Source organism: Staurois parvus, unplaced genomic scaffold (assembly GCF_062004578.1).
Source record: "Staurois parvus isolate SC_StPar_1 unplaced genomic scaffold, SC_StPar_1.0 ptg000436l, whole genome shotgun sequence".
NCBI lineage: Eukaryota > Metazoa > Chordata > Amphibia > Anura > Ranidae > Staurois > Staurois parvus.
The window spans coordinates 6,678,793-6,691,812 of NW_028318232.1; the positions used below are offsets into that span (position 1 = coordinate 6,678,793).

The 13,020-nt window shown below is 44.3% G+C and overlaps 1 protein-coding gene across 1 annotated transcript in view; it reads right to left on the bottom strand.

Moving 5' to 3' along the window:
• MEI1 (meiotic double-stranded break formation protein 1) overlaps positions 1-13,020 on the bottom strand; it is a 576,193-nt gene that overhangs the window by 541,590 nt on the left and 21,583 nt on the right. The window contains exons 3-4 of the mRNA XM_089687729.1: positions 11,036-11,086; positions 4,362-4,435 (exon numbers count right to left, since the gene is read on the bottom strand). Of these exons, the coding sequence (XP_089543855.1) occupies positions 4,362-4,435; positions 11,036-11,086 (125 nt within the window). The remainder of the gene's footprint in view (positions 1-4,361; positions 4,436-11,035; positions 11,087-13,020) is intronic.

Consider the following 13,020-nt stretch of genomic DNA (forward strand, 5'->3'; position numbering starts at 1 on the left):
TAAGGGTCTGTTACGGATTTGGGGGGGGGGGGGTTGGGACTCCATGCCATTATTTTATTAATTTTTTTTTTTAATCCTTTTCTCTCTCTTGCTCACTCTTCTCTTGGTTTGACAAAAAGGGGGTGGAGTGCAAACCAGCATTATCAAATCAATCATTAGTCCAAGCCCTTATTTCATCCCATCGTTTGACATTCACATAAGATGCAACTTTAAAGGTGTTTGAACAGACAAGGCCTCGTTCTAATTCACATTCTAGGGATCATTTAGACAGAAAACAAAGATGCTGCCACCAGCACATGTATGTTAGGGTATTCACATGTAGATCATGCAAATTCAATGCTGTGGTTGGGATTCAAACTGACAACCCTAGCGTTGTGAGGCAGCAGTGCTAACCACTAATCCATGGAGCTGTTGAACACTAATCCCACCTGTATTTCTGTGGTGTGAATCAACCCTAAGTCCCTGGACAAAGTAAGTGTAACTAGCGAGATATCTCCAATGTGACACAAATGTTGTGCTATGTTGCCAATTCAGATGTATGTTGGTTCTATGTATCCCAATACAAAGGATTGCAATACTAATACAGGCGTACCTCGGTTTACCAACGCCTCGGTTAAGGTTATTTTCGGTTTATGAATGAAAATCCATTGAAAATAATGCCTCGGTTTACACAATTGTTAATTTTTTTTCGCAATACAAAGTGTATGTTGGCGCTGATTTTCAAATGCAAAATAATAAATAATAAAACAATGTCCCCCGAAGTAGATCCAACTTCAATCACGGCGACCCAAGAAAATAAAAAAAAAAAAAGCTCAGCTCTTGACCGAGGCTAGCTGCCTTATGCAACCAGTCTCGCTGACAGTTCTTAAATAGGTAAGGGGCGGAGCCAGCCGGGGACATCAAGCATGTGATCCCACCCCATGTGACATTAGCGATGTCACATGGGGCGGGGTCACTCAGATGATGTCCCGGCTGGCCTCGCCCCTTACCTATATAGGAAATGTCAGCGAGACTGGCTGCATAAGGCTAGTGAGCCTCGTCGAGTGTGGAACGTTTTTTCTTTTTTCGGGTCGCCGTGATTGATGTTGGATCTACTTCGGGGGACATTGTTTTATTAAAGAACTTGTCAAAGACCCTGTACTGTGTTTTTTTACACTACACTTTTGTTTTTTTTGTGAATTAGTAGCGGTATCATGTACCGCATACTCATTCAAGTGGGGGGGGGCTGGGATCTGGGGGCCCCCTTGTTAAAGGGCGGCTTCCAGAATCTGATAAGCCCCCCGCTCGCAGACCCCCACAACCACCGGCCAGGGTTGTGGGGAAGAGGCCCTTGTCCCCATCAACATGGGGACAAGGTGCTTTGGGGGGGAGCCCCCCTGCCCCAAAGCACCCCACCATGTTGAGGGCATGTGGCCTGGTATGGTTAAGGGGGGGGGGCGCTCGCTCGATTCCCCCCCGCTCTTCTGACCTGCCGGGCTGCATGCTCGGATAAGGGTCTGGTATGGATTTTGGGGGGGACTCCACGCTGTTTTTTTTTTTTTAATTTCAGCGTGGAGTTATCCCTTAATATCCATACCAGACCTGAAGGGCTTGGTATGGATGAGTGGGGGGACCCCACGCTGTGTTTTTTTTTTTTATTGCAGACCTTTATTTTTACATTCAGCTGTCAAAAATATTATCTAGACAATCTAGTGCAGTTGTCCACGGGGTCCAGGCAGCAGACAGAGAAATAGTCAGCAACAGCAAAAGAAATTGCCCAGGCAGCAGCAAGAATATTACCCAGAGTCGGTACAGGCAGCAGGCAGAGATATTGTCAGCACAGCCAAAGCATTGGTCCAGGCAGCAGGCAGAGATGTGGTCAGCAGCAGCCAAAGGAATTATCCAGGCAGAGACATAATTAGCACAGCAGAAATATTGGTCCTGGTAGTAGGCAGGAACACGGTCCATAGTACAGGTAGCAGGCAGAGGTGTGGTCAGTTCATGTGGCAGGCAGAGGGATGATGGCAGTAAGTCGGCAGCAGGCAGAAATATCAGGCTTAGGGCCTCGGTCAGGTAAGACATGGGCACAGGCGTAGAGGCTTCGTCCCACCCAATCTCTTTGAAGCCTCCAGACTAACAGACCCATTTCCAGGAATTACAAAACCTGGAGAAAACCAAAAACTTAGTTTTATCACCTTGGAAAAACTATTCTGAAGCCCCGCACATGTGTGAGACCCCTGTGTTATCTTGAATCCTTCTACTACAGTAGCAGGACAGAATATCAGTCCAAGCAGCAGGCAAATAATGTGGTTAAATAACAGGCTGAGGTCAGTTCAGGTGGAAGGCAGAAACGTGGTTGATAGTTCCTTGTTGTAGTCTTGTGTTCACCAGATTTTGCTAGCCCTCACGGTGCCATATATTAGTGTTTTCTTTTGCTAAAGATTGCGGAAAAGGGGCAAGCTAGTGTAGTAATTATCAACATAGAGATGATAACCCTTTTCAGGAAGTGTAAATACCAGCTCCTAAACAACTTTTCCACTTGATCCAATATAATCTGGGCATTCGGAGGTTGCAGCTGGGTGTCCTTTCCTTCGTACACAAGGAAGGCATAGGTGTACCCTGTGGCTCTATTGCATAACTTCTAGAGTTTAACCAAATACTGGGTCCTTTTTCTGGGGATAAACTGCTTGAAGCCCATGATGAGGCTGCACGGATCGGTGCTGATGAGGCTGCACTGATGGGTACTGATGAGGGTGCACTGATGGGTGCTGATGAGGGTGCACTAATGGGTGCTGATGAAGGTGCACTAATGGGTGCTGATGAGGGTGCTCTGGTGGGTGCTGACAAGGCTTCTCTAATGTGCACTGATCAGGCTTCACTATTGGGCACTGATGAGGTTGCACTGATGTGCACTAATGCACTGCATTAAGGCTGCATTGATAAGCTCGCACTGATGAGGTGGTACTTTTGGGCGCTGATGAGGATCCAGTGATAGTGCATCACTGATGTGGCAGCACTGATGGACACTGTAGGACACTGATAAGCTTTCACTGATGGGCACTGTAAAGCTGCAGTGATGAGGTAGCACTGATGATCACTTATGAGCACTGTAGGACATTGACGGGCACTGTAGGGCACTGATGAGCACTCACTGATGGGCACTGTTGTGCACTGATCAGCTGCAGTGATGGGGCAGCAATGTAAGATACTGATGGGCACTGATGAGCATTGTAGGGAACTGATAAGCACTCACTGGTGGGCACTGTAGGGCACTAAGCTTCAGTGATGAGGCAGCACTGATGGTCACTGCAGGGCACTGATAAGCACTCACTGATGTGCTCTGATAAGCTGCAGTGATTAGGCAACACTGATGGTCACTGAGGAGTAGGGCACTGATGGGCACTGGTAAGCACTCGCTGATGGACACTGATAAGCACTGATGGGCACTGTAGGACATGAATGAGCACTCACTGATGGGCACTATAGGGCACTGATGAGCACTGTAGGCCATGGTAACATGCACAGTAGGCAAAGCAAACTCACTGTGGTGCAACTGATCTCTCTCCTTTCCTCACATTTGGTATTGGTGTGAGGAAAGGAGAGTGATGACTCAGGCATGACCCTGTTCTGTTCACAAAGTGATCGCTAGTCATTGGACAGATTGGTCTTTTACCCCGATCCGTCATGCGTTGTGTGCAAGGGACAGGGATCGATTACGGACACATCCCGATGCGTGCACCAGGGGGTGAACAGGAAGCATGATCACTAGAGGACGTCATATGACGCCCTCCCACAACTGGCCAGCTACGCTGTAGCGGCCATTCGGCTATAGTGCGGTCGGCAACTGGTTAATAAAAATCAAAATAGGTGTATCATAAATCCCAGTGTGCAAGTGTTTTAGATGTGTCATTCTGACAGAAATTGAAGTATAAGGCCCCTTTCACACTAGTGTGCTAAAAAGACTGTATGCTTTTGGAAAAATACATATAGTGTTTTTAGTGTATTTTCTGGTTGCCTCACTCCCAGCATGCACCTGTGAAACATGGACAACAGCGGTGCATTTTTGATACATTTCCCATTTCAATTGGAGGTGTTTTTGTGAGCTTTTGAAACGGTACCAAAGATATAGTATGCGGGTCCTTTCAATATGCACCACACCCACAACGCACGTGTGAAGAATTCCATAGGATTTAGGGAAATATTTTTCCTGCTATTTTTTGCGCTCTAGGTTGTACAAACACACAGCAAAAGCGCATCAGTGTGAAAGGGCACTAAGGAGGCACAGGACATTAGATGTGCAATTTCATATTCTTCCAGTCTCAACTGCCTGCATATAGAAAAAGCTATGTATAATATGTAACATTTATTTGATTACGTCATACCTCTTTTTGGCAGCCATCCAATATACAGCTAACAAATTCTTCTTGTTTGAGATCCACAATAACCTGCACCAAAACTGCGGAATGATAAAAAAGAATTTAAAAACTGTACCGTTCATACTGTCAAAACACCTTCTGAAATGGGCTTTGTGCATGAAAACCTGTCATCCATTATCTTGTCACATGTTGAATTCTGCACTGAGCACTCCCAGTGGACTGTTTTAAAGTGTGCACCACAGAGATGCAGCTCACAATATTTATAGGCACCCTTATGCTATGCTTATGCTTATACTATATTCATATTTATTAACATTCACAAACACATTTACAGATGAATATTTGCAATAGTTCATATAGGTTAGTGATGTGTTTTCGCAAGTGTTTCTTTCACCTGCATAGGAATGCACAAAGCTTTGTATATTCAAAGCTCTTCTACATTTCCTCACAACATATTCACTGAACATTTGGCAACATTTGCCCATCACTGTTCTCATATATTATAAGTGAAAGTTAGCAAATGCTTTTATGAGACAGCCTAAGTGAAGCTCACCTGGATAAGTCAAGGCTCTGTGTGTAGCCCCCACCCAACCTCTGGGACTTCAGGTTGTAAAGGCGGCCATAGACTCTTGCCAAGTTCAGCAGGGACCAGCCGACATTCTAACCATGTATGAGTAGGCGGCATGTACCCAAGATGATCGATTGATCAACTTGGGTACAACCAGCCTCTCACATTTTACATGCGATTATTGCTAGCGGCTGTTATAGCCGCTAGCAATAATCACTGTCTTTTCCCGGTGGAAGGGATTCCCTTGTCAACACTGTCTGTTGACGGTTTTATTGAGTGATATTCTTTCCTGCAACCCATGGATCTTCTGACACAGATTGGAATTTCTTACTTTTTTTTTGTACCACCTACTTAATTCAATTAGAACTGAGATTTCTTATAAAACTGTGAGTCATGTAAGTGCAGCAACCTTCTAGTCAGGTGCTAGGGTTCTAGGTTAGGTACATTTACTTTGTCTCACTGTAACCAGTGTGGCTGCAATATCTTTGGAAAATTTAGTTCTAGCTCACTGTAATCAGCATGTGATTGTTCAGGTCTGTTCTGTGTTTCACAGGCTGCAGGTTTGATTACTCCTCCTGCCTTCTAGAATCTACTAGAACCTATTGGATGGTCCTGCAACATAAGTGTGCAGTCAGGCAAATGAGCAGCATGAATATTTATACTGTTCCAGCCAATCCCTGTGGGAAGATTGCACAGATGGGAGCTGGGAAACTGGATAAACAGTTTGAGACTTGGAATACTCTTGTCCTGGTGAGGGAAGTCTAGCCTTGAAGGCATGTTGCCATCCTGGGCAGTCAGCATGTGCTTCTGCTTTCTGCTGCTTATCAAGGTTCCAGCCCTGTTGGCCTGGGGACTCATTCTACAGTTACTTTGCTGCTGCTGAATAAGAGGATTCTTCTCCTTGGGAATCTAGTCTGGTATCACTGAAAAAGGAGTCTGGAAGATATTAGAAGGGGGCCGCCAATTATCCAAGGACATTAGTGAGGACAGACCTGTGTAAGAAATCCCTGAGACTGTATGCTGCTGCTATACCTCTTGCAATAGAATCAGCCTATTTCAGTTCTACCTAAAGGGAATGCACTATTATAGTGTTCTTGATACACTTAATCAAATATTTGCTGCAAGCAAGGACTCATGCTCACATTTCTAAGAGGAAGAGTAGTGTCTTCAATTTCGTTGCTAGGAGTTACTGGAGTATCCTACAGTTACCCTAATACCCCTAGACTAGTTAATGAGCCTGAAGAATGACTGGAACTGTGTTTGGTTGTGGTGCAACTATTGGGAAATAAATCTGGGGCAATCCTACAGTGGCTCCTACGAGGTAGTGCTACATATGCATCCTGCAACAAACTTTTATTTGCAAAATACAGATTTAGTACAAATGAATAATAACATATAAAGCATTGGTTTGTGGACATTAAATATATGTTTCCCTTTAGGATCATTTGGAGTCAGATCATATTTTCACAGAGAAGGTTGTTTTTTTTCTGAAATATATTGGATTATACTATAAGGTCAGTTTAAGGGAAACATTGCTTAGTGCTACCTAAAATTAGAAAGAACCTTATCAATAAATTTGATGTGCTGTTGCTATTTTAAATCAGCAACATTTCCAAGAATGCTAGCCAGTTAAAGTGGAACCTTACCAATAACAACTTTCTAAATAATGTTCTTTTTTAAGGAACATTAATAATTATGCTACCAAAATTAGTGTGTGCTGTAAAATTGCCTCCAGCATTGCTCCTGTTTCTTCTTGTCATAGGCTGCTATTTTACTGATATCCAGAGATCCTGAGCAGCAGTAAATCTTTATGCTGTCAACAGACTGGCCTCTAGATTTTTGGCAGTGCAAAAAATAGAAAGCAGCTGAGCATGTGCAGAGCAAGGTAAGACAAGGTATTACTAGATTTTTAATAGTATAGGCACTTATTTTTAATGTTTTACATACAGTAGCCAAGGGCGGACTGACAACTCATCGTGCCCCCGGGAAATAGGGGATCATGGGGCCCCTGTGTCCTTCCCAAACTCAAAAAGCCTATGAAAAAGATACCAGGGGCATCTCATGGGGCCCCCTACTGACCCCGGGCCCCCGGGCAGTGCCCGAGTTTCCAAATGGTCAGTCCGCCCCTGACAGTAGCTATACCTGCCAAAGGGACCAGCCTGAAGTTATCTAGCAGGACTTAATTTGCTGACTAAAGATCCACTTTAATGCATGTATAAAATCTATAGTATCACTAGAGTGTTGGAAAACTATTTGGAGCTCTAAAGCATTCAGGATGAATTACAATTTATATACAGTATATACCGGTACAATTTATTTCTTGCATAATGCAAGAAAATAACAAATCCCACCAGGGTCGAGCCTAGAAGTCTGACATGAGGACTAAGGATTCTGATAACTGCAGGCCACCAAGCATCTGGGACAAGGTTTGTTGTATACCAGGACTGGTGAGCAGATTCAGCTGTGCTTGTGACCCCGATATTAGTGACCCAATACAACTGGAGACTGCCCTTTTTGCCTAACAGACCAAAAGTGCACACTGCAAGCAGTCTTAAAGAGACAGTAACAAGTGCATCACCCTACAGATTGGACAACACAGCTAGCCAGCTGAAGAAGCAAGTCAGGTGCCATATAATGAACAGTTACTTTATAGAGGCAACCAGGTCCCAGAAGCATATAAACATATCCCAGCCTTTACTTAGGGGACTATATATACAGAGTGCACTCTGATACAACTGCTAGTGGTTTACTGCATTATTATTATATAGGTATTGTGAGACTTTACTGTTTATGGTGTTAATGGATCAAATGGTTCACGGTTTCCACTGCTTCTTTACCGAGTTGCTGATACTAGTTATATTTAGCTTAGTGCCACTGTGATTTGAATTAATTGCCATATCGCAGTCTTGTACATGTGTCAGTTACAACCCCAATTCCAAAAAAGTTGTGACTCTGTATAAAATCTCCATAAAAACAATGCAATAATTTGCAAACCTCATAAACCCATTTTTTTATTCACTACAGAAAATAGAAAACATATCAAATGTTTAAACTGAGAAAATGTACCATTTTAAGAAAAAAAATAAGGTAATTTTGAAATTGACAACATGTCTCAAAAAAGTTGGGACAGGGCAACAAAAAGCTGGCAAAGTACATTGTAGTTCATTGCAGTCAAATGGACTTATTTACCTATTTACTGTTTTTGGCTTTTGCCTTTCAATGATACACTTACTTTATTTACAGTCAAGTGGTCTGGTGTATAATCCTATATGCTGATACAGTTCTGAAATTATATTGATGCCTAAGCTAATATAGGCCTTTGCAGCATGCTAATATATAACCAAGTGTGTCAGAGGGGACGAAGTGGTTTACAGAGTTGTGGCAGAGAACAAAGGACTTATCATACCAAGCGGCTCATGCAGGGTAGCGCTCGCCGCTACACAAACATTTATTATTTTGCAGCTTACCAATTCTTAGTTGTGATGGTTACATTAGATTTAGTTTTTAAGCTTTTAAAAAATATATAAAAATGTTATTTACATAAAACCTTTATCCCAAAAGCAGAAAAAAACTGCTGTAACTCCTTCTAAAGTATATTTGCTGGAGTTTGGCTTCAATTTGTTAGTGTTAAATTTAAATCTGTTAGTACATCTAACAGTGCTCTCCCCCTAGACTAACAATGCTGCTGTCCAAATTTGCCCTCTGTACTTGTTCATCTACAGCAGTGGTTCTCAACCTTTCTAATGCCGCGACCCCTTAATACAGTTCCTCATGTTGTGGTGACCCCCAACCATAAAATTATTTTCGTTGCTACTTCATAACTGTAATTTTGCAGTGGGAGGACTAGCGCCCCATCACTGATGTCAGTGGGATGAATAATGTCCCATCGTTGGTATCAGTGGGAGGAATAGTGTCCCATCATTGGTGTCAGTGGGAGGAATAGTGTCCCATCATTGGTGTCAGTGGGAGGAATAGTGCCCCATCATTGCTGTCAGTGGGAGGAATAGTGTCCCATCATTGGTATCAGTGGGAGGAATAGTGTCCCATCATTGGTGTCAGTGGGAGGAATAGTGTCCCATCATTGGTGTCAGTGGGAGGAATAGTGCCCCATCATTGGTGTCAGTGGGAGGAATAGTGCCCCATCATTGGTGTCAGTGGGAGGAATAGTGCCCAATCATTGGCGTCAGTGGGAGGAATAGTGCCCAATCATTGGCGTCAGTGGGAGGAATAGTGCCCAATCATTGGCGTCAGTGGGAGGAATAGTGTCCCATCATTGGCGTCAGTGGGAGGAATAGTGCCCCATCATTGGCGTCAGTGGGAGGAATAGTGTCCCATCATTGGCGTCAGTGGGAGGAATAGTGTCCCATCATTGGCGTCAGTGGGAGGAATAGTGTCCCATCATTGGCGTCAGTGGGAGGAATAGTGCCCCATCATTGGCGTCAGTGGGAGAAATGGTGCCCCATCATTGGTATCAGTGGGAGGAATAGTGCCCCATCATTGGTGTCAGTGGGAGGAATAGTGCCCCATCATTGGTGTCAGTGGGAGGAATAGTGCCCCATCATTGGTGTCAGTGGGAGGAATAGTGCCCCATCATTGGTGTCAGTGGGAGGAATAGTGCCCCATCATTGGTGTCAGTGGGAGGAATAGTGCCCCATCATTGGTGTCAGTGGGAGGAATAGTGCCCCATCATTAGTATCAGTGGGAGGAATAGTGCCCCATCATTGGTGTCAGTGGGAGGAATAGTGCCCCATCATTGGTGTCAGTGGGAGGAATAGTGCTCCATCATTGGTGTCAGTGGGAGGAATAGTGCTCCATCATTGGTGTCAGTGGGAGGAATAGTGCCCCATCATTGGTGTCAGTGGGAGAAATAGTGCCCCATCATTGGTGTCAGTGGGAGGAATAGTGCCCCATCATTAGTGTCAGTGGGAGGAATAGTGCCCCATCATTGGTGTCAGTGGGAGGAATAGTGCCCCATCATTGGTGTCAGTGGGAGGAATAGTGCCCCATCATTGGTGTCAGTGGGAGGAATAGTGCCCCATCATTGGTGTCAGTGGGAGGAATAGTGCCCCATCATTGGTATCAGTGGGAGGAATAGTGCCCCATCATTGGTGTCAGTGGGAAGAATAGTGCCCCATCATTGGCGTCAGTGGGAGGAATAGTGCCCCATTGTGGGTGTCAGTGGGAGGAATAGTGCCCCATTGTGGGTGTCAGTGGGAGGAATAGTGCCCCATTGTGGGTGTCAGTGGGAGGAATAGTGCCCCATTGTGGGTGTCAGTGGGAGGAATAGTGCCCCATCGTTGGTGTCAGTGGGAGGAATAGTGCCCCATCGTTGATGTCAGTGGGAGGAATAGTGCCCCATCGTTGGTGTCAGTGGGAGGAATAGTGCCCCATCGTTGGTGTCAGTGGGGGGAGGAATAGTGCCCCATCGTTGGTGTCAGTGGGGGGAGGAATAGTGCCCCATCGTTGGTGTCAGTGGGGGGAGGAATAGTGCCCCATCATTGGTATTAGTGACACAAATGATGGGACACTATCCCTCCCACTGACACCAATGATACTTACCTTGCTGACCCCTGCTCCAGCCTGGGCTCGCTCTCTCCCTCTCCCATCTACAGCCTGCATACCTGGCTGCAGCAGCAAAATTTGCACTTACCTGTCAGCTGTCTTCCTTCTCTGGCCTCTCTCTTCACTCGTTCCTGCAGCTCCCTCGATCTTCTTCGATCTCCGCGCGCTGCCGCTCGGCTCCTCCTCTCCAAGCTCCACCTTCTCGCCGGTGATTGGCCGCCTGTGTGCCTCTCCTGAGCTACAGTTCTGGTGGCCAATCAGCGGCGAGGAGGCGGTGACAGGGGCAGCATATCATCCCGCCCACACATCGCCGGAGACAGGAGCGGCGTCTCGGTTCCTAAGACCATCGGAAATATGTGTTTTCCGATGGTCTTAGGCGACCCCTGGGAAATGGTCGTTCGACCCCCAAAGGGGTCGCGACCCCCAGGTTGAGAACCGCTGATCTACAGTGAGGGTATTTTAATACCACTTGAAGTGCAGTACAGAAACTAACAGAAAGGATTATAATACATTTTAAGAATGTTGTATCATTTTGTGTAAACAAACTTACTTTTAGTAGCAAGGACTGATGCAGTATCATCTTCTGTATTTACTAACATCCCTGAAAAAAAAATTACAAGCAGAATTTGGCATGGCAAATGTAACATACTATCAAATTGCCCCAAAAATGTGTGCAAATTGTGTACTCAGCAACCTGTCAGGCAATATGCTAGCATAAGTTCATCTGGCTGTCCATTCTACAATTTGATAAGTGAGCTTTTGGTGGAAAATAGAAAAGTTATGTTGTAGTTATAGAGCGCTCACTCTTATTCAAAGCAAAAATGTTTACAAAAAAAACAAAAGCTATTTGTCCCTTCCACTTTTAGAATAAGCACTGCAATGGTACAAATAAATCCTGTTTTGTATAGATATTGTTTAGAGCACTGCTGCATTTTATGGTAATATCTCTCAAACCGATAGGAATAGTCATGCATTAAAAAAATCCATATATTCATTTATTTTTAGTTCATTCTGAATGAAATAAATATAAAAATGAAAAACAAAAACATAGTGTGATTAGTGTCTAAACAACACTCTACATACACTATATTCCCAAAAGTATTGGGATGCCTGCCTTTACACGCACATGAACTTTAATGGCATCTCAGTCTTAATCTGTAGGGTTTAACCACTTGCCGTCCGCCTGCTGTTTATAAACGGCAGGACGGTGGCACTCCAGGGGTGGGTTGCCGTTCATAAACGGCACCCACCATTTCTAGCTGTGCGCGCTCCCTGGGAGATCCGGTGCCCGCTGTGTCCTCCGGACACAATGAAACACAAATCGTCGGACAGGACCTCTGTACGAGGTCCCGATCGTGTGATCACTGATTGGCCAAGAATGCAGACAGAGAGAAAGAGAAATAATTGCTTTTACATCCTTTATGGGTGTAAAAGCAATCACTGTAAAAAAAAAAAAATCTTCTTAACCCCCCACAAGTAGTACAGTGTCACCATGGTGACACTGTACTACTAGGGTGACAGTATGTAAAAAAAACAAAAAAAACCCATAAATAATATAAAACAATAAAATAAAAATGTAGAAAAATGTTTAAAAATTATAATTTTTGGTTATAAACTAATTTGGCTTATTTTTTTTTTCCTAAAAATATAACGGAATACATTTTAGCCAAGATTTATGATGAAAGATTATTTATTTGCAAAATTTTATAAGAAACACTTTTTTTCAAAATTTTTGAACTTTTTCATTTACATAGCAAAAAAAATAAAAATCCCAGCGGTGAATAAATACCACCAAAATAAAGCTTTATCTGTCTCAAAAAAATGGTAAAAAATATGGGTACAGTATTGCATGACCGCGCAATTGTCATTCAAAGTGTGATAGCGCTGAAAGCTGAAAATTTCCCTGGACAGGAAGGGGGTAAAAGTGTCCGGACTGGAAGTGGTTAATATTGACTTGGCCCACCTTTTGCAGCTTTAACAGCTTCAGTTCTTCTGGGAAGGCTGTCCAAAAGGTTTAGGTGTGTGTCTATGGGAATGTTTGACCATTGTTCCAGCAGCGCATTTGTGAGGTCTGGCACTGACGTCGGACAAGAAGGCCTGGCTCACAGTCTCCACTCTAATTCATCCCAAAGGTGTTCTATTGGGTTGAGATCAGGCCAGTCAAGTTCCTCCACCCCAAATTCACTCATCCCTTATGGACCTTGCTTTGTGTACAGGTGCACAGTCATGTTGGAACAGGAAGGGACCATCCCCAAACTGTTCCCACAAAGCTGGGAGCATGAAATTGTCCAAAATGTCTTGGTATGCTGATGCCTTAAGAGTTCCCTTCACTGGAACTAAGGGGCCAAGCCCAACCCCTGAAAAACAACCCACCATAATCCCCCCTCCACCAAACTTTACACTTGGCACAATGCAGTCAGGCAAGTACAGTTCTGTTGGCAACCACCAAACCCAGACACGTCCATCAGATTGCTAGAAAGAGAAGCATGATTCATCACTCCAGCTTGGATGCAGCTGCTCGGCCATGGAAACCCA